The 27,480-nt window shown below is 37.4% G+C and overlaps 5 protein-coding genes across 6 annotated transcripts; 3 read left to right on the top strand and 2 right to left on the bottom strand.

Annotated features, from left to right (window-relative positions):
* Positions 1–173: 173 nt before the first annotated feature.
* Positions 174–4,324, top strand: LOC140778578 (pentatricopeptide repeat-containing protein At1g25360). Its single transcript, XM_073123370.1, has 3 exons — positions 174–2,892; positions 2,983–3,110; positions 3,796–4,324. The coding sequence occupies exon 1, from the start codon at positions 217–219 to the stop codon at positions 2,635–2,637; it is 2,421 nt and encodes an 806-aa protein (XP_072979471.1). The 5' UTR covers positions 174–216; the 3' UTR covers positions 2,638–2,892; positions 2,983–3,110; positions 3,796–4,324.
* A 391-nt stretch (positions 4,325–4,715) lies between these two features.
* Positions 4,716–9,445, bottom strand: LOC140777098 (uncharacterized). Its single transcript, XM_073121001.1, has 5 exons — positions 8,804–9,445; positions 6,376–6,428; positions 6,217–6,289; positions 6,067–6,132; positions 4,716–5,153 (listed from the first exon to the last, which is right to left on the bottom strand). The coding sequence occupies exons 2-5, from the start codon at positions 6,405–6,407 to the stop codon at positions 5,097–5,099; spliced, it is 228 nt and encodes a 75-aa protein (XP_072977102.1). The 5' UTR covers positions 6,408–6,428; positions 8,804–9,445; the 3' UTR covers positions 4,716–5,096.
* A 1,327-nt stretch (positions 9,446–10,772) lies between these two features.
* Positions 10,773–16,510, top strand: LOC140778582 (vacuolar-sorting receptor 3-like). The gene is made up of 12 exons (XM_073123373.1): positions 10,773–11,236; positions 12,476–13,168; positions 13,367–13,455; positions 13,610–13,679; positions 13,763–13,846; positions 13,945–14,021; positions 14,086–14,167; positions 14,693–14,775; positions 14,890–14,956; positions 15,181–15,309; positions 15,392–15,501; positions 16,106–16,510. Exons 1-12 carry the CDS (start codon positions 10,948–10,950, stop codon positions 16,202–16,204), a joined length of 1,872 nt encoding a protein of 623 aa, XP_072979474.1. The 5' UTR covers positions 10,773–10,947; the 3' UTR covers positions 16,205–16,510.
* Positions 16,511–17,384: 874 nt separating this feature from the next.
* Positions 17,385–18,861, bottom strand: LOC140778588 (uncharacterized). The gene is made up of 5 exons (XM_073123380.1): positions 18,343–18,861; positions 18,007–18,261; positions 17,854–17,919; positions 17,680–17,745; positions 17,385–17,529 (listed from the first exon to the last, which is right to left on the bottom strand). Exons 1-5 carry the CDS (start codon positions 18,859–18,861, stop codon positions 17,434–17,436), a joined length of 1,002 nt encoding a protein of 333 aa, XP_072979481.1. The 3' UTR covers positions 17,385–17,433.
* A 1,986-nt stretch (positions 18,862–20,847) lies between these two features.
* LOC140778699 (mitotic checkpoint protein BUB3.1-like) lies at positions 20,848–26,940 on the top strand. Of its 2 annotated transcripts, XM_073123534.1 has the most exons (10): positions 20,848–21,117; positions 21,189–21,319; positions 21,954–22,036; positions 24,077–24,343; positions 25,150–25,225; positions 25,970–26,050; positions 26,140–26,218; positions 26,304–26,404; positions 26,498–26,617; positions 26,792–26,915. In XM_073123534.1, exons 1-9 carry the CDS (start codon positions 20,998–21,000, stop codon positions 26,580–26,582), a joined length of 1,023 nt encoding a protein of 340 aa, XP_072979635.1. In that variant the 5' UTR covers positions 20,848–20,997; the 3' UTR covers positions 26,583–26,617; positions 26,792–26,915. The 2 variants fall into 2 exon arrangements, with proteins under 2 accessions (XP_072979635.1, XP_072979634.1); XM_073123533.1 differs by having other exon boundaries at positions 26,498–26,940.
* Positions 26,941–27,480: the final 540 nt, after the last annotated feature.

The following is a 27,480-nucleotide window of genomic DNA, read 5'->3' on the forward strand; positions in this document are numbered from 1 at the left end:
CCCATAATGATGTTAGGATTTATTTGCTGCTTAATCCTTAAAATATATTACATATTTATTGAAGCTCATAGGTAAATTAAGAAAAAATAAACAATATGATTAGATGAATTCCGTTCCATTTTTGAAAAAGAAAAGAAAAATTAAATTTCATCTAAAATTGTTACCAAACGTACCTAAAGGGATAGTAAGCTACTAGATTTTTGAAATCGGGCGGGAATGCGTAATGCCTCCTCCCTCTCCCTCTCCCTCCACCCAACCAACGTCTCCAAGATCGCCAACCACTTCGCCACCCTTCTCCACAACCTCGCCTCCCATTTCAACCCCTCCTGCCCCCTCCTCCTCCGCTCTCTCCGCGCCGTACACGCCCAAATCCTCGCCTCCGGCTTCCGTCCCCGCTCCCACCTCCTCAACCGCCTCATCCACCTCTATGCCAACTCCGGCGACCTCCTCTCCGCTCGCCACCTCTTCAGCTCCTTCCCCGTTCCTCCCGATGCCTTCGCCCGCACCTCCCTCGTCTCCGCTTACTCTGCCGCCGGCCGCCTCGATCTCGCCCGTCACCTGTTCGACGAAACTCCTAACTCGTTCCGTGACACTGTTTTCTACAACGCCATGATCTCAGCTTACTCCCGCGCCTGTGATGGGCCCGACGCTGTTTCCCTCTTTAGCAACATGCTTAGCGATGGCTTCCGTCCCGATAATTACACTTTCACTGCTGTCCTTAGTGCTGCAGCAGCCATGGTAGAACTTAATATTATGCTATGCCAGCAGCTCCATTGTGCCGTGACAAAGTCAGGGGTGGAGAATGCAGTGTCTGTCTTGAATGCCCTTATCACTGTTTATATGAAATGTGAGTCCTCTGAGGCAGAAGTCTCTGCTAGGGAGGTGTTTAACGGAATGCAGGAGAGGGATGAGCTTACGTGGACCACAATGGTTGTTGGGTATGTTAGGAGGGGGCATATCAATGAAGCACGCTTGGTGTTTGAGTCGATGGGGGGTTCATTTGATGTTGTTTGGAATGCGATGATTTCAGGGTATGTACATGCCGGGCTGTTCTTGCAAGCATTTGAATTGTTTAGGAAAATGGTTCTGCAAGGTATCCCACTTGATGAGTTCACGTACACCAGTGTGCTCAGTGCTTGCGCCAACGCAGGGTTGTTCGTTCATGGGAAGGCAGTTCATGCACACATCATTCGAGCTGGGCCTAAATTTGGTGCTGAGTCGGCACTGCCTGTCAAGAATGTGTTGGTCACCCTGTACTCTAAATGTGGAAAGGTTGATGTTGCACAGAAGATTTTTGATGAAATTATGCTGAGGGATTCTGTTTCTTGGAATGCCATATTATCGGGGTATGTAAATTCTGGGCACATTGATGTTGCTTTTGAGATTTTTAAGGAGATGCCCCAGAAGAATCAGTTGGCATGGATGGTGATGATCTCTGGATTTGTGCATAATGGGCATGCAGAGGAAGCTTTGAAACTATTTAATCGGATGAGGGCCCAGGGTCTTAAGCCGTGCGATTATACATGTGCAGGAGCAATTGCCGCATGTGGTGAGCTTGGGGCATTATGGCATGGTGGACAGCTCCATGCTCAGGTTGTCCGCTTAGGTTATGAGTCTAGCAACTCGGCAGGAAATGCTCTTTTGACGATGTATGCTAAATGTGGAGCTGTTGAGGCAGCTCACCTTGTATTCCTTGTGATGCCCAATGTGGACTCAGTATCTTGGAATGCCATGATTGCAGCATTTGGACAGCATGGACATGGCATAGAAGCAATTGACCTGTTTGACCAGATGATAGAGGAAGGTATATATCCAGATCGGATCACTTTCCTCACAGTCCTATCAGCCTGCAACCATGCAGGTTTGGTAGATGAAGGCTTTCAGTATTTCAAATCCATGGAGCGTGATTTTGGTATCAAGCCAGGGGAAGACCATTATGTCCGGTTGATTGATTTGTTAGGCCGATCTGGGCGAATAAGGGAAGCTAAGGATGTGATAAACTCAATGCCTTTTGAGCCTACTTCATCCATTTGGGAAGCAGTTCTTGCTGGTTGTCGAATTCATGCTGACATGGATCTCGGAATTCATGCTGCTGAGAAGCTTCTTAAGATGATACCTCAGCATGATGGAACATATATCCTCTTGTCCAACATTTATTCAGCTGTTGGACGGTGGGAGGATGCTGCACTGGTAAGAAAATTGATGAGGGATCGTGGAGTGAAAAAGGAACCTGGATGCAGCTGGATTGAGGTTGCAAATAAGGTTCATGTGTTTCTTGTCAATGATGCAATGCACCCTGAAGTGTGTGAAGTACACCAGTTCCTTGAAGCACTTGGAGCTAAGATGAGAAAGCTGGGATATGTTCCTGTGACCAAGTTTGTGTTGCATGATTTGGAGCCCCAGCAAAAGGAACATGCATTATCTACTCACAGTGAGAAGCTGGCTGTTGGTTTTGGACTAATAAAGTTGCCTCCTGGAGCTACTATCAGAGTTCTTAAGAATTTGAGAATATGTGGAGATTGCCACAGCGCAATCATGTTTATGTCAAAGGCTGTTGGCAGAGAGATAGTTGTCAGAGATGTTAAGCGGTTTCATCATTTCAAGGACGGGGAGTGTTCGTGTGGCAATTATTGGTGATACTACTTTTAGTTGTGGTATGGCGTACCATCTGGATTATGAGTTCAAACCTAGGGCTAGTGGCAGTTGATGACTTATCCTTTTCCGGTCATCCTAGTTTTGCATGCGTGCTGGATGATAGGTGGCTTGAAGAATGCCAACTTCCCCTGAATCGACTGCAGTAGTATTTGATTTAAAGAGACCTTACAAACTAGAGTTATCTGAACCTCAGATATAATGTTAACTTATTGGGCATATGCATTCTGATGACTAAAGGTTAATATTTGGTACAACTTGAATAGATATTTCATACACTTTCACCTTCAAATCAGTCACAGAGATTTTGACATGGAAGTGTAATTGCAGGTTCATCAGTTTCACAATAGCAAAAGACGGGGGAGACCCATTTTAGATGTCTCCAATTTGTCATAAAAGAAATGTTATTATCAGCAGGTCTCTGATCTGGTTGGAAGTGATAAATTACAATGTTCCCTGTGAGTCACTGCTACTTCCTTTTTTCCCTGTTTCCTTCTGTCATTTTCATTTCACATTGTTGTCGTTCTTCTATAATCAAGAACAAGTATGTCAAGTTGATCAAAGCCCTTTTTTCTGTAAGAATCTAGAAATTGTTCTATGCATTGAAAGGATAGTTGATTTCGACCCCATAAAAATTACTATAAAACCTGGCTCTGGAAAAAAATGATAGCTGTATTAAATATTACCCGGCAGCATTAGCAGTTTGAATAGCCTTACACTATGGTCTAGTCAAGGATCCACGGATTTAGAGGACACTTTGGAGTTGTGATACAATGGATATGAAATATCTGCTCAAACAAGTTCATATGACAGTTGTCCTTATAATGAGTTAGTAGTAGCTCTTAGAAAAGTTGATAGATTTTTTTTTTCGAAATCATTCATAGTCTTAATTTCCTTAAAATGCTTTCTGGGTGGGATAAGTCAGGTCATTATCCGCATGCATTTTATATTGATAGAATTTTGCATATTTTCTTTCTAAAGTTGCTTTGTAAGGCACATAGCATAGCACTTGGAAACAAATGCAGAATCATTACCAAAACCATTTGAGGGAAGAAGTGTTGACATCCTTTCATTTGGCAATTTCAGCAAGTATATATAATTCACTTCTTCCTGCTCATCCTTTTGCAAACTCCATCCTTGCAGAACTTGTTGATGGAGCAGTTGCTACAAGCCGTCTTGCTGGAAGGCAGCTGATTTCAATTTGATTCTCTCAACATTGATCAATGGTTCCTTAGAGGGCATCACTACAATCACAATCAGAGAATGTGACAAATATTGCACTTGCATGGGTGCTTACCAGCATTCACATGTAGTGATTTCGTGGGTAGACATGAACTTAATCTTGCGGAGCTGGGAATCATCCTTATAACAGAGTTGAAAGGCAGTTACATCAGGACACTGGATCACACCATTTTTACCATAGGGACCTCTTTCAAGTATTGGTTAATCAGTTAATATGGTCTGGGGCTTTTTGCACTGATGCAACTGCCCTTGAGCATAAGGTGTTATGTCAAGACACTGTTCAACCAACATCAGTGCAAATGATTGAAAGAAAATTGTAATCACCAACAGATTGATTTTGATTCTATATCTTTGGCATTTAATTCTAGATTAAGACCCTATCTTCCTAATTTTCTCCTCTATGGTATATACTGTATTTTCAAAATTACATATTGGGAGATATAATATGATCATTCATCATAAATCTGTGGTCTGGTTTCTGAGGATTCATGAATCATTTGATGGCACTCATTATCTAAATTGCGATCATAATGAAGCCATCTGCTGATATTGTTTAGCATGTTCTAGTACTGTGTGCATTGTCCATTGTCTGTGTTGCAGATGAAAACTTTGCCTTATCTACATACTAACCTATAATCACAGAGAGAAATAAAACTACACAATTTTGAGCAGTATTCTAGAAAGCTCGGGACCAGTCATAGAAACGGAACCACTGTCCAGTTTGACTACAGTGAGCAAGAAAATGCCATCTAGTTCAAACAACCATCTTGATTATAATAAGTGTAGAATAACAAAGCTCATTAGCTGCTATTCATCTTAACTTTCTGTTTTACTAAAAGCCCAGATGCAAAACCACATAAAGTTTGAGCACTAAAATTGTCAGTTTTGCATGCATGGAGATATGCATAAGGAAGCTCTGGCAGTTGCCTGAAATATCTGATTTACAGGGCCAACGTCATGTCTAGACACACATTAAATTAAAGAATAAAAGTCAAAAGAAAGTCAATTCCTAGTGACTAGCCACATAAACCGTCTCTTCTCTTGCTCAGCCGGCAATTCTATCCACTGGGCCCCATGGCATGAAATTTTTTAATTAGCCTATCATCATGAAGACAACTATCAGGTAATAGAAGCCTTGCTTCAAGGCTAGCACAAATGGAAGCCCTTCTGTTGAAGTGGCAATGTCACGATTACTTGATAAATCAAGATTCCTTTGCTGATTCACTTGCACTCTTATCTGACTGCTTGTTTTTCTTTTCCTGCAAGAATGATCTGGAACCTATTAACCAATTACTAGAGACAAAAGACAACAGCATTAAGTATCAAGGACATAAAAAATCAATCAGAAATAAATACACAATATAACATATTCATTATATGAGGTCAAATTGTGTTGGAAACTGATGTGTCATGGAATTACAGGGGTCAATTGTGTTAACTCCCCTAAGGTTAAGTTCAGGCTCACTGGTACCATTAAAAATAATAACAAAATCATCCAATGTACTGGTTCCAGTCTTGATAAACCTTTCTCCTTTTGAAGATCAATATAGAATGTCCTTGACATGTTATAATCTAAGAATCAAGTTTTAGCTTAGAAAAGGTTGATGATCATTCACCATATATACAATTAAAATATAAGGGGAATTTTGTTGCCAACTTGCCATAAAATAGTGGAGATTGATGCACATTCTTGTGCATGAACGCACACTCACAGGCACACACTCGCCCTTAAGAGATCTTCCTTCCATTTTTCTCAATTTTCCCTACTGCAACTATATTACAAATAACCATGTAGAGCACCTAGTATTGTATTCTAGAATTCAAACTTTCAAAGCTGCCACAGAATAGTAGTACCTTCTAATCCTTTTAACAGATAATTAAAGACCAAGAAAACCATTTAAATAAGGTTTTCCACAACCCTGAAGGACCTCCAACTTCTCTACAGTATCCAGGAATTTATTTCATATAATATGACTCAATTGCTCGAAAAATAGAAGCATACAACGGAAGTTTCAATGGACACTAAAGTATATCAACTTTATTTTTATCAAACCTGAAAGCATGAAATCAATTCAACTATTCAACAATACTGATTCTGACATGCTTCATGCTGCAACGAGAAAATAGCACTTTGCATACATATATTGACATAAAGAGGAAGGCATTTTATACCTTTTTAAGCAGGCCTTCAGCAGACATCAGATCATACAATTTGTGCATGAGCATTTCTTCTTCCACCTTCACATAAAGAGGAGCAATGAGCTAGTCAGCAGATATGTGATTACCAGTTTTTCCATAAGTTTGTAGAGGACAAGTTCCAACCTGAAGTCTGTGTAGCTCATGGGACATTGCTCGATATGATTCCATAAGGACTTCATTTTGCTTTTCCAAGTGCCTATACAACATCAAGCTAGGTCAGATGATAAGATCATTGAAGTTGGTAGTAGTGTATATCAAGAGAGTTGCACCGATAATTATTACTTGAACATTTCAGCTGAATGTCTTGCTTCCATTTCCAATAGAGATTCCTAATCCTGAAACATTATCATTATTAAATATGTTGGCAAAGATTAAAAATATATAATTAGCAGTTTTGGTCCCTAAAAACATGGATCTGTTACTTCTTTGTTGACATGATAGAAAAAATAGGGGAAAGACAGAAATAGAAAATTTGGGTCACAATATCGTCAATAAAAGTCCAAAACTAACGAACAATAGGAAGAAATCTTCAAAGTTGTAATTTCTTTACTCAATAGTCTATTTATTAGCTTTAACCTTGAGATTGTCATATAATTATTTTCTACCACATGCTCCCGCTCTCTTCTCCCTTGATCAACACACAAATATGACAACGTTTTTTACCTGGATCTGACAGACACTGTGAAGTGTGGACAATCTAAAAGTCGTTTTTTGAGAGAAAAAGCAAGTTATGAAGTATAGACTTTTGCAAGTATTAGATGATGCCACTGACATGAAGAGAACAAGATTTTTTTTAAATGCATGACAATGGATATCCTATAACACATCCTAGATATAGTAGCAAAGAACTTTCAAAGGTGCCATTTATTAAATGTAACTGCTTTAAAATATGTGTTCTCTAAAAAATGACTTGACCGCCTAAGAGCATCTCTAACCGGACTCCAAATATTGACATTTGAGCCTACTAGAGCTCCAATGGGGCTCTATTTAGGGCTTCAAATTTGCAACTCACTATAGTGGGACTCCAAAATAGCATAGACAACTAAAAAAAAAAATTTTATGTGAGGAAAAATTATTAATAAATCAGCCCGTTTCTCTTTCTCTATCTCGATACTAAATCTGCAAACATGAGTTGCCCTCCAGATGTTCATCAATAGGCAATATGCGGCACATGGAGATGTTTTAGTTTTTGGTCTTCGGAGGAAGAAAACCTAATTCTTTTCTCCGCGAATTCTTGTGCATTGCTTTTCCTATAGAGATTTGATCATCTTGATTTAGCTATCTACTTCTCCACAGTGTTGTAGCAATAAAAAATATGTAAATTTGATGAATCTTAAAATTCTAGTACAGATGCTGTGCTCTGTTTTGCATATATGCATGCTCCTCACACGAACTCGTTTGAAAGTAAATAGTCGGCAGAGTGGTTCTGCAATTCTAATAACTGGCAAAAGGAATTTATTTGTGGTATTATGAAGTGGTTTCTGATCAAGCAACTGCTTTTGCACTGAAATTTTCTTTTAAAACCACAACTGTTAGAGCATCTCCAACCATTGGAGTTGGGTTTTGAATGATTGAACTAAAATTTCAGTGCAAAAGCAGTTGCTTGATCAGAAACCACTTCATAATACCAGAAATAATACAATTAACACAAAAAAAACTAAAAGTTTCACAAAAATAATTTCTTACATGTCAAATACATAAAGTTGGCAAAATCAATCTCTATAAAAAATATAGAACACATCATTAACAATCAGAAGAAAATAACGCATTCTACGTAATACAAGATTATTAAAAAAATAACACCGCACAAGAAATAATAAATCACTTTAACTGATATTAACATACAAACAGATTCTACTTCTAATTTCACAAACTACAATTAACTTCAACATACAATCACTTCATTCACATTAACTTCAAGAAAATCAAATTTACACAAACTCAAATACAGAGTCAAGAATTATACATGGACCGTATTAAAGTATGCTGAAGATCATTAAGAATTTACAAATATATATCTCTTATTAAAAAAGGGGTCTGGACAAACAAATTATACATGAAACACCTTATTTGAGAAGAAAATAATGCTTATATTTAGATTTAGACAAATGATGTATCTCATGACCTAGAAATACTTCAGGTCTAACAACTTCAAATATAACACTTGTGCAAATAATGTCACAAACTTATTATACATGAAATACTTGTACAAACTTATCCAATAATCAGTGATACATATGCTATGTCAATTGCAAGTCTAAGATACCCTGAATGACTAGCAAATGGATTTTATCGTTCTATTGGTTACAAGGCCCAAAGATCTACATTTTTTTTTTTTGGTGAGAAATAACTTATAGTATGTAGTTATTTTTATATTTCTATTGCAGAAATTTAAAAAAGAAAGAAGAGAATGACCATTAAGGAAGTAAAAAAGAAGACATTAAAACAAACTGATTGTTAATTCACCAGCATAAAGGCCCATATCTAATAAACCTTAGATAAACAGGTTTCTGAAGCATCTACTCCGAGCTAGCATCTCAGAAGAAACTAGATCAAAACAAGGACCAATGTTGCTTAAAAAACAATAGAAAGCATTCCTCCGCTAGACCACCGTAGAAGATCATAAGAAGAGGATATTGTAAGAGGCTAAGAGGACATGCACATCTGATCCATCAAATTACCTATAAATAGATAATTTAACTCAAATTACCTATAAATTGGTGAAGCAACAGAATGGCGATGGCGGCGGATCTTGGTGATGGCGAGCTCAAGGAGGGAGGAGGCGGAGCTTGGTGAAGCGACGGAGTAGTGATGGCGGCGGAGCTTGGTCACGGCGGAGAAGCGATGGCAGCGGAGAGCCAGAGAGGTGATGGCCACGGAGGAGGAGTTGAAGACGACAACGGTAGGGTAGCGATTTTGGGATTTCGAGCATAAATGGAATAGGAGACAAGGAGTTGAAACTACAGCGCTTTCGCCGGAGGAGGAGTAGCCACTAGCCGAGCGTAGAAGGGTTTTGGAGGCGGCGGATTAAGTAGGGGTGTAAACGAGCCGGCTCTAGCTCAGGCTCGGCTTAGTTAAAATCGAGCCGAGCCCGAGCCTGATTGGAGGAGGCGGCGACGGCGGTTTGCCGAAAGAGGATGAGGAGGTCGATGGAGGAGGAGTAGGCTGAAGGAGGAGGAGGCGGCGGCGGAGGCTTGCCGAAGGAGGAGTAGAAAACGGTGGCGGCGGATTAGGCACGTCTGACGTCTCCGCTCTTTCAAACCCCAACAAATTCTTTTACCTGAATAACACACTAAGCCATTATTTGGAGGAGATGCTTTTAATAAATATTGACAGAATCTGCCCTGTTAAGAGTCAAGAGCTGCGGGAAAGAGATGGTAGGCTGGTAGTTAATTTAATTATTTATATTCTGACGTATTCGGATCGGATGTAGTTGTTTTATTCTTATTTGATTCAATTCAGGTCGAGTCTGAATTAACCCAATCAGTTTTCACCTCTACAGTAAGGAGTTAGGGTTAGAGCTAGAAATTTAGTATATACATGGTGAGATGAAAAGTTATTAAGTTGATCCGATCCGGTCCGTATATTTAGACAAAACAAAATAAGCTGGTAAAATAAATCTAAATATAAAATAATTATTAATTAAGTTAACTGGATTGATATTTTTTTCAAATAAGATTAAATCAAATTCAAACCCGTTGGATCAAATTTTATCACATCTATAAGATACTGATTTTAATATTAAATAGTTTTAAATTATTTTAAATAATGTCTGCAACAGAAAAATAATGTTATGTTTTAACTATAATTAGATAAATTTAACTAACGGAACGATAACAATTACAATATTTTGAAGAAAGCGGTTGTAATTGTATAAAAAAATTTATTTAAAATTTGGAAAAAGGTATAGGTAATTACATAAGATGCCGATCGTTGTACATAAGAATCCCAGTCCTTTCACCTTCAACACGCACACAACGTGACCACCCCAAACTCTGGTATCATCTGATCAATTTCCCCGGCCTCTTAAATAACAAATTAAAAAATTAGATTAAATATATTAAATATATATACTCAAAATTGATTTATTCTCTGTATTTTAAAAAAATCCGTACTAACTTATAATTCTTACTCTTACGACTAAATTGAAACAGTAAATTTTTTATCAAAATTAATAGGACGGACTCGAATAACCAAAATAATCTCCTCATATTTATTAGGTAAAATAGATAAATTTTATATATATTTTTTTAAAACTCTATATTTATCTTATTCATAGTTGCAATATAATTATTAAACTCTATAAAAAAATTAGGTTTAATAAAAAAAATATAATGTGAATATTTAAAAAAAATACTTATATAAGAGGAGAAGATTATTTTTGTCGATAATAAAAGTTAAAAATAGGGTAAATTAATTTTTAAAAAAAATTGGGCACTTTAATTTAGATAGAAAAAAACTAACTGTCTATAGGAATTAGTTTAAAAAAATTTAAAGCATATTTTAGATCGTTATCGTACACTATGGTAAAATATATTTAATCTGAAAAAAAGTTTTCTTAAACATATAACAATATGCATATTCTAGCTTTCATTCAAATACCTTGAAATTAAAAAGAATAAAACGTCCTTGGCAATCATGTTGAAATATAATTATTTGCATTCGGTTTTTCTCTTCCGGACCTTCCCCAACGTCACCGGTCAAACATATTAATCCATTTCTTAATCTCCCGTCTCATTAAAAAACAACTAGCTCGAGATCTTTTCTCCACTCGAAGGAGATCGAAACTTCCACTCCTCCGGAATCCACATCAATCTCTTGCGCTTTTTCTCCATTAGGTCTTGGGAGGAGAAGATGACGAAATCGAAGGGGCTTCTCCTAGGGCTTCTCTTGGTTTCTTGGAGTTTTGTGGCGGCGGCGAGGTTCGTGGTGGAGAAGAATAGCTTGATGGTGACCTCGCCGCAGGAGCTCCGGGGGAAGCATGACAGCGCCATCGGAAACTTCGGGATCCCGCAGTACGGCGGGAGCATGGCGGGAACGGTGGTGTATCCCAAGGACAATGCCTTTGCTTGTGATGAGTTCTCCGATTCGTTTAGGGCAAAGGTCGGGGCGCTCCCTAACTTTCTTCTCATCGATCGCGGAGGTAATCTCGTCATCCTGTCTTACTTGGTATCTAAATCGGTAGTAGGATGGATTGTCGTTTTAATATAATTTGGTTAGCGAGATAAGTCCTTTTCTTTTCTCTCTCCTTTTTTTTTAAAAAAAAAATTTAATTAATTTTTTGTTGTTAAATGAAGAACTTGTTGGAATTTGTAAATAATAAAGTGAAAAGTGGTAGGTACCTTATGATGTGGGATCACCGATCCGCATGCTGGAAGAATGAAGGATTAGGGATCAGCCAGTTGGCAAATGGCACTTGCGTGATTTTTGTGAACGAAGAAAGATAATGAATCAATAAATCGAATGTTTTGTTTTGAAGATTCAAGGCCTGTCTTAGTTCTAATTTTATTGATAAGTAAGCATTGAAGGATAGTTTAGTGCAATTTAGGTCATGGATGGTCATGCCAATGGCATACCAACGTGTGGTACAAGGGGTGCTACATAGCACCCCTCCTAGTACCTTCGCCGCTCACCATTGACCTTGTCGTTGAGCTTGCCGTCGTCGTCGCCGCTTGTCGATTCACCGGTCGCCTTAGCTCGCACTCCCGTCGGGTGCCCTAGCCCGAGGGAGAGAGGAAGAAAGGTCAAGAGAGGGAGATAGAGAGAGATTAAAAACTTAAGTTGCGAATCCGGCGACTTAAGTTTTTATTTAGTGTTGTAGATGAAATTAATGTTGCTGGACTCCAGAGATAAAGTGAGAAAAAAGTGAAAAATCATATTTTACTTGTATACTATAATTTCATGCAAATTAAGGAATCTGTTATCTTATGATGATACCGACATACAGACACTTATATGATAAATGAAATATCTAACCACTGTTTATGTTATAGTCATGAAGAAAGAACCTATCTCATTATGGAGTTCTGATCACGTTTTAACTTTTAAAGAGGTTTCCAAGCATTTACATATCTTGGATCACATTCTTTAAGATTCTTTGATGTAAAAATGCATTTTCTTTATAGATTGAGAATCCTGTGCAACGAATTTGTCCTTATAAAACCTTGCTGTCACAAGTTTATCTTTGAAATGTACTGTGCAACTACATTAACCTTTACTTGGAAAAGTGTAAAAAGAAACATATGTAGAAGTGTTGCTACAGCCTAAGCCTAAACCTGTAACAAATAAAGGTTTTTTATACAGTTCTTCTGAATGCCAGCTTTTTGTCCATTGAAGAAACCATTTGAATTATCTAATCTAATTGTATCCTGTATTTCCACAGATTGCCTTTTTGCTAAAAAGGTTTGGAATGCTCAAAAGGCTGGTGCCTCAGCAGTTCTTGTTATAGATGACAAGGATGAGCCATTGATTACCATGGATTTGCCTCGAGAGGATGATGAAGCTGCCAAGTACATACAGAACATAACAATTCCATCAGCCCTTATTGACAGAAAATTTGGTGAACAGTTAAAAAAGGCAGTCCGAAGTGGTGAAATGGTCAATGTGAACCTCGACTGGAGGGAGGCAGTTCCACATCCAGATGACCGTGTGGAATATGAGTTATGGACTAACAGCAATGATGAGTGTGGGGCTAAGTGTGATATGATGATGAATTTTTTAAAGGAATTTAAGGGTGCGGCTCAACTACTTGAGCAAGGCGGTTATAGTCAATTTACACCCCATTATATAACATGGTACTGCCCTCAAGCATTCATTGTCAGTAAGCAATGCAAGTCCCAATGCATTAACCATGGAAGATACTGTGCACCTGATCCTGAGCAAGATTTTAGCACTGGTTATGAAGGGAAGGATGTGGTTGTGGAGAACCTGAGACAACTTTGTGTGTTTCGAGTTGCTAATGAAAGTAAAAAACCTTGGATCTGGTGGGATTACGCAACAGATTTTCACATCAGGTGCCCTATGAAGGATAAAAAATATAATAAAGAGTGTGCTGACACTGTCATTAAATCTCTAGGTAGGTCTACTTTCAGAAATGAAACAAATTTGGTATTGATATTAGTAAGCTTTGATAAAGTATATAAAATGCTAGTCCTATATCTTTTGAAATATACTGTGCATTCCATGTTGTATCTAAGCTGAATTTTTGTTCATGAATGTATAATATTGGGAGTTTGGCATTCTGACAAGATTTTAATATTATTTGGTTTGACAGGGCTGGACACCAAGAAGATTGATAAGTGCATGGGAGATCCAGATGCAGATTCTGACAATCCAATATTGAAAATGGAGCAGGACGCCCAGGTAAAGAGTTTCTCCCTTTCTTGTATTAATTTATTGACCTGTCTGATATGTTGTTATGAAGTGCTTTCATATAATGCCTATATATATACACACACACACACAGCCTATTCATCTGATCTCTTATTCCTAATTTCCAATTTTAATCTCTGTTAAGATTGGGAAAGGTTCAAGGGGAGATGTTACCATACTGCCTACCCTCATTGTTAACAACCGACAGTACCGCGGTTAGTGTTGTATATGCTGTAGCTACTTTCAGGTTCCTTTTTCTTTTCTCTGGGGATTTAAGTGTTAATGGTTTGAATTACAGGAAAGTTAGAAAAGAAAGCAGTCCTGAAAGCTATATGTGCTGGTTTTGAGGAAACTACAGAGCCAGCTGTTTGTTTGAGTGATGGTAAGGATCAGTGATGATAAACATATTCTTGTGCATGTTCCACTTGTTATTACATTTGAATTGGAGGACAAAGTGCTGATTTATAAACTTTAATACAGATATAGAAACAAATGAATGTCTGAATGATAACGGTGGTTGCTGGCATGATAAAGCTTCTAATATTACAGCCTGCAAGGTATGAAGTAGAGAAATATATCCTAACCAACTTTTTCTATCTATATTAATTGTATTCTTTTCAGGACACTTTTCGTGGCAGAGTTTGCGAATGTCCTATGTTTGAGGGTGTTCAGTTTAAGGGTGATGGTTATAGTAGCTGTGAAGGTAATGTTCCTTTGCTTCTTCAGAACTATTACTCTAGCTGGCAAAACCCTGTAATTTGCCTAGGAGTAATGCTATGTCAAAACGTATCCAGTTATTGCTGCATTCCTTTGTTCGTAAGTTCATTGTCGTCAAAATAGCATTTGGACCATAAACCATAGAATGCATCATATTAGATATGATTATTCATTTGATTGCAGACTGTGGGATTGCTTCCCGTTCATTGTGATATTTTAATGTAAAATTTCATAATCAGATATCTTTGTTATGCAGATGAATGATGATATAAAAAATAACTGCAAGTAAACATCTGAAACATTCATCATAAATTCATCCACAATATTATTGTCAGCCATACACATTTGATACTTAGCTCAGCACCAAATTTCATAATAGTAACTTTTTCATTTTGCTTCCATGAAGTCATGCACCTTTGACCACTTCTGCTAAGTGTTAGCAATATGTACTTTTCCTTGAGTTGTCATACCCTCATGTGGTATTGTTCCTATCAATTCTCTTTTTCTGCAGCTGCTGGGCCTGGAAGGTGCAGGATCAAAAATGGTGGTTGCTGGCTGGGCAGTCGTGATGGCAGCACATTTTCTGCATGTCAGGTTGGTTCAGCCCTCTTACGTTTGCAAAATGCCGTTGTGTCTGATCTGGACAAGTGGTGCAATATCCTTTCAAGTGATCACATTTTTCTTGATTTATGTATTTGCTTCTTCTAGGAAAGTGGAAATGACAAGTGCCAGTGTCCATCTGGATTCAAAGGGGATGGTGTTAAAACATGTGAAGGTAGCGTTCTAGTTGAATTAATACTATTGGAATTAGTATGAGTTTGTTTCCTCTTATTGTAGGTTCTCTTGGGAAAAAGGTTTATGATTATTAATGCAGAGAAAGTGGATTTTGTTGCTTCTTGTGGTTAAGCATAGTGGCATTTTAAATATGAACAGAATTGTTCCACCATATAAGATAGGCTACCCAGCTAAAAAAGATAACTACTTTCTTCACCACCACAGATATCGATGAATGCAAGGAGAAGAAAGCTTGTCAATGCCCCGAATGCAGCTGCAAAAATACCTGGGGAAGCTATGAATGCACCTGCAGTGGAGACCTATTATACATCAAGGAACATGATACTTGCATAAGTGAGTTGCAAGTTAAGGTGACCTAGGTTTGCTTCAGCTTTTCAATATATTTCTTGATATTGTTTCAATGGTGAGTTTGCAGGTAAAAGTGCAAGCGAAGCTAAGGCAACTTGGGTTGCTGTTTGGGTTATCTTGATTATCTTGCTTGTTGCTGCATTGGGAGCATATGTTATGTACAAGTATAGATTAAGGGTAAGTTTGCTAGCATGTCAAACTACTTTTGTGCACATTATGCTCTTCTGTCTTCTAAAGATATATTCTCTGAATTTCTGCAACACTTGATAATTAATTTAGTTTTTCAATTATTCATGATACCTACTAGAATAACTTTTGCTTGATTATTCTTCTATACATGATTTCATCCTGAATTCCAATCATGGTATATAACTACCAAAGCCTATCTTACCAAGGTACTTTTTAGTTGCGGGAAGTTGGACTTCAGGGTGGTAACATATTCAGATATCCTACTTCTTTTTACTTCATAAAACTTTGTTTTTTTAGAAAATAGGAACTGGAAGGGCAGTTCAGAATTGGAAGACAATGATAAAAGAGAAATGGTGGTAAAGCGTACTCTTCATGGGTTGGGAGGAAGTGGATGGGAAATGGATTGCTCTAACTTTTCTATCTACTTCCCTAGAGTAAATATAGATACTAGTACCAAAGTCTCACTTTTGCAACTAAACTCTCATCATATGTTTTATGATTGTTATACTCTTTCACCAAGTAGTTCCTACAAACGCTTTACTTTCTGGTTATCTTTCTGCTGCATATCCTAATTCTGTGGTTTTTCTTTCAGTCATATATGGACTCCGAGATCAGAGCTATTATGGCTCAGTACATGCCCTTGGATAGTCAAGGAGAAGTCCCCAATCATTCACACGAAGACCATGCATGAACAGTGGAGTATGGTCTCCCTTTTCTCTCACTATTATTTCATGAACCAATAAGGAAATCATGGGGGATGTGAGCCGAAAAATCTCAGCATAAGGGCTGAGGAAAGTTGTTTGTATGCCAACTGAGTGAGGGTTATATGGATATCTAATTCTTACCAGCAGTGATTTATGTAAACTACATGTATAGAATTTTTTGTCAGAAATCAACATATGTAGTCCAATTACACAATTCAAGTGTGCATGTATCAAAAGTAGGATTTTAATGTGCTCAGAAACCAATTAGATGATATTTTGTTAGTTGTTTATCATTTTATTTCTAGTGAACTGGAGAGCTGCAATTGTAATCTTTGAGATTTTATTTAAACATGCCACCCTATTAAGGTATGAATTTTGCGGAAAGAACATATTGATCGACAGAGTCATATGGCATAGCCCGCTGTACAGTTAGCAGAACGCCACATTTGAAACACGATATTGCAGTATTGTGGCTGATTTAATTATACACGGTAGAGCAAGAAATATTAGTTGAGAAAGATGGATAAGATTCAAGGAGAGTATATTGATATGGGGTTTATATATAATAATATGAATGGTAAGATTATTGAGTCTAATATGTGCTAGATCTTAATAGAGTTAAGGGGTTTTTTCTTTGAAGAAATTTAACAACATAAGTATTTAGATTGAATTATGTTTGAAATTGCGTCGAGTTGAACGTTGGTTGGAATTATCTTTTTATGGCTATATTCTTACTGAAATCCCTGACTGAGCTCAAGCTGTGCACTCTCAACAATATAAGTTTACATTGAAGCTTGTCTGTATCTGATCAATGCTACTAGGTTGTGAATTCAATTGTAATATCTCTATACTTACCTTGTTGAAGGTTACAATCTCTCCTCCTTTAGGAACTATGTTATTTTACTCCATCATGAACTATATTTCAAATATGAACTTTACAGTTGCTCAAGCGAGAATTGGAAGTTAAATCACCTCTTTTACAATCTATGAGCAGAGGCTGGATGAGTTCGAAGTCAACTCTCTATCGGAGTATGAAAATAACATATATGTTCTTACAACCTGACTCAATGGTGAACATTGTGATTAGTTCCTCACAGAATAACTTATTAGGAAAAAGTCGTCCCTGTGCAGAGTGAATCAAATAAAATACAAACAATGGGTACTAAATGAAAGTCTACGGACAACATATTTTCAGCACCATGTTTCTATTTGGATCTCATTGTTGTGGTGGAGACATCTTTAGATCAAGCCCAATGTTAATCCCATTATAAGCGATGGGAGCATACATCCACAGCTCATCAGAGCTCAAAAGCTGCACCAAATTAAAGAGGAAAAATAAGAATCTCTCAAATTGAATTATTGTGTCAATTGAGACAAGGTCTTCTTCATCTTTGTTTAATTTTATCACTTGTTCTTAGGATACATAAATTTGATTGTTAAAGGAGATGATCTGAATACCAACCTTAATCTGGAGTTGCAAGAATTTCACATACTGTACTGCTTCCTCAAGCATTGTGCTAATGTCAACCTGTCCAGTTACATCCATTAAACTTGTTAGCCATCAACTCTTTTTGCTTCAGCACGACGAGCAGATCAATGCAGTAACATAAGAACATGCTATAATGTTGAAACTTACTTTATTTCCATTAGGAACCAGGTTCTGTAGTATTCTCAATCTCTCATTGATCCTTTCTCTCCTCTTCTGATGAAAACAATTCAAAAAAGCAATGAATCAGTAATCAATTCATGGGTATTAATTTCTTCAGTTCTGTTTGTGAGAATTGGTTACCCTGGCATAAAGGCTTTGAGGATTAGTTGCTGACCCCCTACCAGCTGTTGTATTGGCATTCAGATCCTGAGTTGCACTTGAATTGTAGCTTGTGTTTTCTTCTCCATTCATCTCCTGAGAAGCATTTGAATCTTCATCTGATATGTAGGAGCTGCAACTCTGCCCATTAAATTCAGCATTGGTTTCTTCATCATTGTCTGTGCTGACACACTTCTGGGACTTCTTAGACTTTGAATTCTTAGCTCTCCTTGGTGCCTAAGAACAATCAAATTACTTAGAATGGCCTGCAAATTCTATAGGGCTCAATTTCTAGCTCAAAACAAGATTTATACTTACCGGCATTGAGGCCCGGGCCTTCTTTGTAGGAATCTTTGCAGAAATGTCATCGTCGCTGACATGAAAATTTCTCTTGGTTAGTGAGGTGTGATCAGAAAAAATGGCATGCTCCAAAGGCTCTCCTGGTTTGTCACTGCCAGTCTCCTCATTCATGGGAATGGGATTGTCAAATTGCTCTTCTGTAATGGAAAAATCGAACATCATGGAGCTAATGTCGATTGGTGGAACTACATTGTTATCGCCTAAATAATTGCCTTGGTAGCTCGAAGCGCAGAGAAGGAAACTACTACCACTGGTACTAGGACTAGGACCAGAATTTGCTTGTGGCCAAGAGTATGCGTTGCAGTTAATATCAGTAAAACAGAGATTGAAATCAGCATCATAAGGCCAAAACATGGGTGTCATTGCTGTGGTTGCTTCTTGTTCTTTTTCATTCGCAATGTATTGATCCCCGAGCAACAGCACCATCATGTCAGACTCCTCAGCTGAGACTGCTGCTTCATATCCTCCTTGCTCCATCTTGTTCTGAAACACTTGAATTTAGATAGGAAAGAACTAGAATGATTTGGTAAGCAATGCAGAATGTAGTACTTATACAGATGGTTGCGAATAATGTTTCGCATATAAATTTGACCTGAACTCTCCAACAGACAACTGCAAATTATTAATTCTCGACGAAGATGCATCTGCCTAATCATTGTGGGGCCAATACAACTCAGCAGAAGTCAGATAATGGAATTAAAACCTGCATTTTCTTCATGTGAGATAATGATATATTTATCCAAGATTTCGCCCACGAGGCAATCAAGAACGCAACATAAGCAAGTCTAAGAGCATAAGCTCATGATTGATCTAGAACTAGTTAAGGATTAAAAGAGTGATGGGAGTATAAGAGTGAGAGATGGATCTGACTATTGTGCAGAACGTGGGAATTTTTCTGCAAGCATTCCTTGAACCTGGAAGAGGAAATAAACAAAGAGAGAGGAAATAAAGAGGTTGGCATGATCGTGGGGAGGAGTTCTTAACATTCTTAATGAAGAAGAGGAAAGAATGAACACAACCTTGTTCCCTTTGGAGACTGCAGAATTAGCCATCGTTTCTTGGCCTAAAACAAAGGACGTTGCAGATTTAGAATAAACAAAATTCTAAGTGCATCAATGCTAGGTTGCAAATTATTCTCCTAATTCTTATTTAAATTTTTAAAAAAAAAATGTCTGTGCTCCTCATAAGGGAACTTGTATTGGGTCTACTTACAAGTTATAGCTTGTTAATCTTGTCTGGACTCTCAAAATTTAATAGACTAGTTAATTATCAAAAGTTATTTTTATAGAGTCATTAATTATCTAATGTTGGCAAAGAACAGGAGGATCTCATGCGTGGCCCTCCAGATCAATTCATGAGTTATTCTAACAGTTTTCTCCAATCGGGCAAATCCTTCATCAGAACTTTATTCTTATTGAAGCCATTAGAATACATTAATCTTAGTCATCACCGTGTTACATAGCCTATGGACTCACAAATTTAGAGACTGCGAATGCCAAGAAAATAAAATAAAATTGTAACAGAAATATTCCCACTGCCATCAAAAATATACAAGCAATTGAGATTAGTCAGCCAGAGAGATCGTGCAGAGAAAGGAAAATATTATCTTCAATTTGTCCTTCCAAAATTCTTAAGGACAAGTTCTCAAATGATAGTTTTTTATAGTTGTAATCATGGATGCGTGGGGTACTAAACTAATTATATCGACCCATCATATCTTGATGCGTGTAAGCTCGTGGAGTAGATGCAAATTAGATTAGTATACACTAGAGAAACAAATAGTGCTGCAAGATAATAAATTTTATGTACATATGATTGAGTTATAAATTCTTGGAACTGCTGTTATTACTTAATAATTATCATTAGGAGTACAGTACTAAGGTACTGGAAAACCATATTATTTCCATCCCTCAATACGTGAGAAAGCCATACTTTTATTAATACACACACACACACATATATATATATATATATATATATATATATATATTTATCCTTCATCTCTGCAACTATACACAAATGACATCATATTTCTGAGGCATTTTACGTAAAATACAGTGTGTCATATGATAACTATTCCCAAGGTTGGATGTGAATACTGATGAAAAAAAATATATAAGGTTTTTTTATAAATATTCCATGTATATATATATATAATGGGCTTATAAACTTTAACTGGCTCGTCTAGCCCACAAAGCCCTACTCGAATAAGGTGATGGACCGGGCTTAGTTTGTAGATGCTGGAGCTGAGCCTTCGATATGATTTAGTGGAAAGACAAGGGGCGAGTTAAAAAATAGTGAAAAGATTATGGTGTCGATTGAAATATATAGATAATGTAGGGTGTGAAATGAAATAATCTCTAATTCGATGATGCATTTCTTAATTACAAAATTTGAACCTCCCACCTCCGCCCGCTCTGCTCTCTCTCTCTCTCTCTCTCTCTCTCTCTCTCTCTCTCTCTCTCTCTCAAATCTCTTGCGAAATATAATAAACATCTCTTTTATTCTCTATTCTCCTCGACTCCTCGCTATCCCTGGAACTCGGCTTCTTCCATCTCCTCCTCTTCATCTACTTCAAAACCCTAGCCCTCTTGTATCTGATCTGGAGCGGCCATGAGCGCCGCCGTGCCTCCCGGCGGCGGGAGGGAGCTCACCAACCCCCCTTCTGATGGCATCTCCAACCTCCGCTTCTCCAACCACAGTGATCACCTCCTCGTCTCCTCTTGGGATAAGGTACCCCGCCAAATCGTTTGCTCTCCTCTAATGCCCGGAATCTTAATCGGCTCGATCTTTGCTTGATCCAGACGGTTCGGCTCTACGATGCGAGTGCTAATGTTCTTAAAGGGGAGTTCCTCCATGGAGGGCCAGTTTTGGATTGCTGTTTCCACGATGATTCGTCTGGGTTTAGTGCGAACGCCGATCACACGGTTCGAAGGTATAAGTAGAGCGTTTCGATATCTTGGGATCTTGTCTAAGTACATATTTCTTTTTGTTCTATTGCTGTTGATTTTGTTAGGTTTAATTGGGAAACTGATGCTCTTGGGACTTAGATGCATAGATCCGTGCTTTATATTTTTGTTCCAGTTTTGAGTTAATTTTGGCAGGGCAAGACTGCGGAGATGATGCATAAGTGTTTTCTTGATGCTTGACGGTAGTTACTTTGGGTGGCACTGATAATTGGCGAATCTAAGAAGAGCAGTGGGGTACCGTCCTTCAGAACGAAGTTCACAATGTCATCTCTGTCTAGGATGTTCTACATGGGAAGATATAAGAGTGTGATATATGGGGAGTTTGTGGCTGCTAGTTAATCTATGTCTAAAAATTATTTCTGAAACTTTAGTTTGATTATATCGCTGCTAGACTTTCACTAATTCATGCACACTTGTTCCTTTGCATCAATATTCATGATAAAGTTGCCTTTGCAATGCCTTTTCCGCAAAAACTTCAGAATAGAGCTTCGGCTAGACTAAATTTATCAATCCCAACATGTTGATCTGTAGCTATACTACCATCTTTGTGTTGGTTGTATCTTGTTGGCAAATGGTGGAAGTCTAATCTTTGGTTTGCAGGTTTCTATTTAGTTCTAGCAAGGAGGATATTTTGGGGCGTCATAGTGCTCCTGTCCGTTGTGTTGAGTACTCTTATGCTGCAGGTACCTTTATTTACAAATGTATTTTCAATGTGAAGAATGCATTTCAGTTTGACTAATAACAATCAAATCTACTGTTTTATTGTTTCCATATGCTACAACTTTAACTGAAAGGTGAGTACTGATATTTGGTTTCTGATTAACATTTATAAGGTCCAGTTTCTTCTGTAAAGTACCTCAATTATTGGTGAAAGGAAATGATATTATCTAATGTTCATTATATGCTGAGGACCCCAGTTAGATCTCTTATCTGGAACTTGTTCATCTATTATCAAAACTTAAAAGAAGATGTTGCTCTTAGGTTGCTTGCTTCAGCACTTTTAAATGCTAGTAGATAACCAAACTTTCAGTCAGATTTCTAAAGAGTTCTCTGCAGATAGGGGCTATGATGAGTTTGCATGGACAAACTTAACGCAAGCAATAGAGAATGCATGTCCCAAGCATTCTACACACAAATCTTCTTAAGCTCTTATCTAGTGGTCTCTATTCAGATTGTTCTGCCTCTTTTCCCTTTTCTTGTTTGGTTGTGTACATGTACAAACTGAACTTATTATTTGCTAGAAATTTCCTAATTGTAGGTTGTTTTTTATTATTTTAGCAAAATTGCAGCATGAAAGATAAACATTGATATTTTGAATCTTCAGTTTGACTACAGTGCCTTGTTCAGGAACCTATCTGTCATGGAGATGCTATGACCACAGAAGGTTACACCTTAATGTATGGATGCCCCCCCTGGGATTACGTCATCATGTATTGACCTGGCCATCATTTTCGTACTTAAGAGTGGAAGAAGTGAATAAGTAAGCTATTAGAGAAGAATTAATACATTGTTTGGTGGTCTCAGAGATTTAGGGTTTATACATGGGAACGAGAAAACACAGTGTGGAGGAGCTTTAAGGCTTTTGATAGATAGTGTGTTGGTCCAATCTTGAGTTGATTTTGAGTACATTCTCACAAAGAAGGTTTAAAGAAGAGTGGTTAAGTATGAAGCACAGGAATATGATAGGGAAACAACCACCTACACCCTAAAATTGGCATGACCGAATGACCATTTTGAGATCCACAAACTATGCTCCTCTAGTTGACCAGGGACTACAGATGCAACACTTTTTAACTTGGTCTTATCTTTTGAAATATTTCAGTTACATACAAGGTACCTGTGAAGGCTTCTCGGTTTGATTTTACTTATTGGGATTAATAAATAAAGTCTAGATCTTTTACAATATTTCCTAATTTACTCTGAATATCCTCAAAGCACTATGGATGTTTAAATCAAAGGTATCTATGAGAACATAATGCTTTTGTGTAGATGATCACTAAATTTGCACTGCAGTAGGGCCATTTATTTGATGGTCATTCTCATTCAGTTAGGCTCCTCTGAAAAGCAGTATAGTAGCTAAGTGATTGGATTAGGAATTTAGTGTCACAAAAGGTCTCTGACATTGGCTTATGCTAATGATAGATGCTAAGGTATTTCCTTGTTTAAGTGCTCATGTTTTTCTGCTTTTTTTAAGTATAGGTAGCACTAAATGTAAGAGGTTACTTGAGGCACAATTTTTCTTTTCTTCTTTTCCTTTTCTTTTGAGTAGGTTCGTGAATTGGTTCATGAAAGACTTCAACACGGTGATGCTGATGAGCTCAACATGCTAAACTTATGCATACAAACATATCTCTAGACTCAAGTACTACGGGGGTGCCATTGGCCTATAAAGCAGTTTAACAGGGAGGTGCTATAGTTAAGAGGATTTTGAAGTACTCAAACTTATATGTTTTTTTTTTTCTTGTGCACTACTGTTCTGATAGTGTAGACTGTGTCTGTGGCCGTGATGATTATGCTAGTATAGTTAAGTTGATGAACTAAAACTGCTTACCAGCTTAGGTTCTACTAAACTATGTTATTCCAAAGGATAAATACTGTTCTTTAGCAGGTGCCAAATTTTGTGCTCATTAGGATATTTATGTAAATTGTATTTCTTTATTTAAAATGAAGTTTTGTACTCATAAGATGAATGCTGGTGCTCTTTTTTTCATATGTCATGTCAGGCCAAGTAATCACAGGCAGTTGGGATAAGACATTAAAATGCTGGGACCCTAGAGGTGCAAGTGGGCCAGATCATACACTTATTGGGACATACCCACAACCTGAGCGTGTTTATTGCATTTCTCTTGTTGGCCATCGCTTAGTAGTTGCAACAGCGGGAAGGCATGTGAATGTCTATGATTTGCGAAATATGTCACAACCTGAACAACGAAGAGAGTCTTCTTTGAAGTATCAAACAAGAAGTGTTCGTTGTTATCCTAATGGGATTGGTAAGTACTTGTATGAAGTTGAAGCAATAAAGAAACTCTATCCTTTCCATAAAAGAATTTCAGCATGTGTTATAAGTTGGCAGAGATGGAATATGTTAATCTTATTGCTTTAGCAGATAAAAATTTTCGTATTATTTCCTTTTCTCTTCTTCAAGAATGGTGATATGCCTTGTGGGTGGGGGGAGTATGGATATGATACGGTGGGTGATGACTGCACGCCTGCACCTTCAGACCATATCCTAAATGATCTGAGAATCTATGCTAGATTATAAAAGGACGGCTGCTAGCTTACCTCTGCTTTCGTGAAGTAATTCTGCAAAGGCTCAAACTGAGGGATTTTCCTCCTCATATATTTTATGTTAATTAGAAATTAACTAACAGAATGAAAGAGAGGAGGGAAATAGGAGACAACAGGGAGTTAGAAAGACAATCTTGATCATTATGGGGGATCAATTGAGTGTCTAGTGCCTATGTCTTTCTTCTGTTAGATTCACAAGTTAATTATGCAATTTTGTGAAACTGTGCTTTCTATGAGGACAACAAGTTTGACGACAATTCATATATTCTTGGTAAGAGAAGTCTTGAAAGTAGAAACAACTACAAGCCTCATATGTGACATAAGATACAATATTTTCAATTAAGTAACCTTGTAACACATTTTCACTACCATTATAAATTTTAATACAGTACTTGCATTTCACGCATAACTTGCCTTTGTCCTTTGAGAAGTTTATTAGTGCGGCATCCTATCGATCTGTAGCTCTAATCGCAAGATATTTGGTGACACAGATTGCTATTTGATTCAGGTTTTGCTCTTAGTTCTGTGGAGGGACGAGTTGCTATGGAGTTCTTTGATTTATCTGAGGCTGGTCAAGCTAAGAAGTATGTTGTTTCTTTTACTATAATTTCCAATATGGTGCTAGAAATATTAGCACATCTGCTTGAAAAAGAAAACTGAGACTATTTATTCGATAGTTTTAAATCCCAATACATAACCACTTATCTTTCCTGAATGCAACTGTAGATTCCAAAACTCTGAATCATACATAGATAGAAACAAAAAATTTACATAACCATATATGGTTCGTAAAGCTACATAAATGTATATATATATCTAGCATATTAAAAGAATGTATCGTTGACATAGGTTAGGCATGTAATAAAATCACATTATAGGCATGTAATAAAATCACATTATATACTTATATCCACATGTACATTATGTATATGTGGATGCACATTCCAATAAACATATTGTAACCCATAGACTACTGGAGTCAACCTGGATGAACATTTTAGTAGTTGTCTAGCCGTTAGTTCGACATTGGCTAGCAATGCCGTGATGGTTGCAAGTGTTCGTATATAGAACTTATATATCAGTATAGGTAAAATATTCCTTTCCAGAGTTTTTCATTATATCCTATGTTATAGAAGCTTCTAAAGCATGTGTTGCTTCTATAGTCATCGAGTGAATTTCTTAAGCTTCCATCAGTTGATATGAAACAAAATCAAAGGACAAAGACATACAAAATTTTGTATTTTTGCAAAGTAAATCTTTATAACACATGATACCAGATAGAATTACTGCTATAATTCATTTGCTTCATCAAATGATTCTTCATCCAGGTATGCATTCAAATGCCACCGAAAATCTGAGGCTGGGAGGGACACTGTTTATCCCGTAAATGCAATTGCCTTCCATCCAATGTGAACTCCCTCTTCTCTCTGGCTCTAATGTACACCATGTATTTCTCTATGCATGCTTTTTACATTCGAGATTTTTTTTTTGGGTGCAGCTATGGGACATTTGCAACTGGAGGATGTGATGGATTTGTAAATGTGTGGGATGGCAACAATAAGAAAAGATTATATCAGGTACTAGTTTTTATTCAGTGAAAATACTGTAATATCACTATCTGGAAGCTGTTCATGCTTACAATATCCATCTGATCTTTTATAGTACTCAAGATACCCAACAAGCATTGCAGCATTATCGTTCAGCAGAGATGGTTGTTTGCTTGCTGTGGCATCGAGTTACACTTTTGAAGAGGGAGATATATCGTAAGCATCATACACTAATATTTTCCTAATAAGTGTTCTTCCAAGAGGTTGCTATCATAATGTGGTAACTAACATGTCCACTACATCTTGCAGTCATGAACCTGATGCTATTTTCCTGCGGAATGTAAATGAAGTTGAAGTCAAGCCAAAGCCTAAAGCAATGCCTGCACCTCCATGATCACATTTGTTGGAGAACGAGAGAACTAGTAGAATGTAGGTTCCTAAATGTATAAAATTTGTAGAGTACGACCCTTTTACCTTCTTTGTCTGTTGCTTGCAACATTAATCGACATCCATCTGTGCACTCAATGCCTAAAAGCCTCCTTTAGGCCCGCTGCTGATAAACTCTTTTCTTATTTTCGCGTTGCAATTTTCTTATGAAAACAGGACTATTTAAAGAAAAATGGAGCAAGTTGTGTGCTCAAAATTGATAATGGCCAGTCTTCTATCGTTGGGACTTCAGACGTGTTCAATCTTATTTTTGTTTTCAAGAATGACTCAACATATATTTGTAGCAAGGATTGTGAATTTCCTCATTCAAGAATATACTTCCAAATTTCTTGCATGTGACAAAGTTTTCATTCTTTGAGAGAATTTTGCCTGAGTGACAGATTAAATACTTGCAACGTCATGCACAGGTAGTATTTTGCAGAAGCTAACATCACATTCAACCTTTATCAGGAACGTACACTGCAAACAGCAGGTAGAAGCACCTCTTGCGGCATGCTGATAGTAAGTGGAGTCAATCCAGGTGAATCAGGTTTTAACACTTATCTGGATCCAACTATTTCCAAGCTCAAGTTTCTTCTATTTCACTTGCCGTTATTTTATATATTCTAGGATAAATCTAAGGGCCCCCTTAAAAGGTCGCCCAGAAATCTATGACAGACCGAGAAAAATGAATGGCAAAATGTGTCTCTAGATATTTACGCCAACTAGGACCAGGATGTTTAGATTACTCACACTCCTTTTTCTATTTTTTATTTTTATTTTTATTTTGAGATAGAGAGAGAAACTCGCACACCATTATGTGGAAGGGAATAAGGTAATGCAGGCGCCACGTAACCCGGCTGCAG

The sequence above is a fragment of the Typha angustifolia genome, chromosome 15 (assembly GCF_048772165.1).
Source record: "Typha angustifolia cultivar Huaian chromosome 15, ASM4877216v1, whole genome shotgun sequence".
Taxonomy (NCBI): domain Eukaryota; kingdom Viridiplantae; phylum Streptophyta; class Magnoliopsida; order Poales; family Typhaceae; genus Typha; species Typha angustifolia.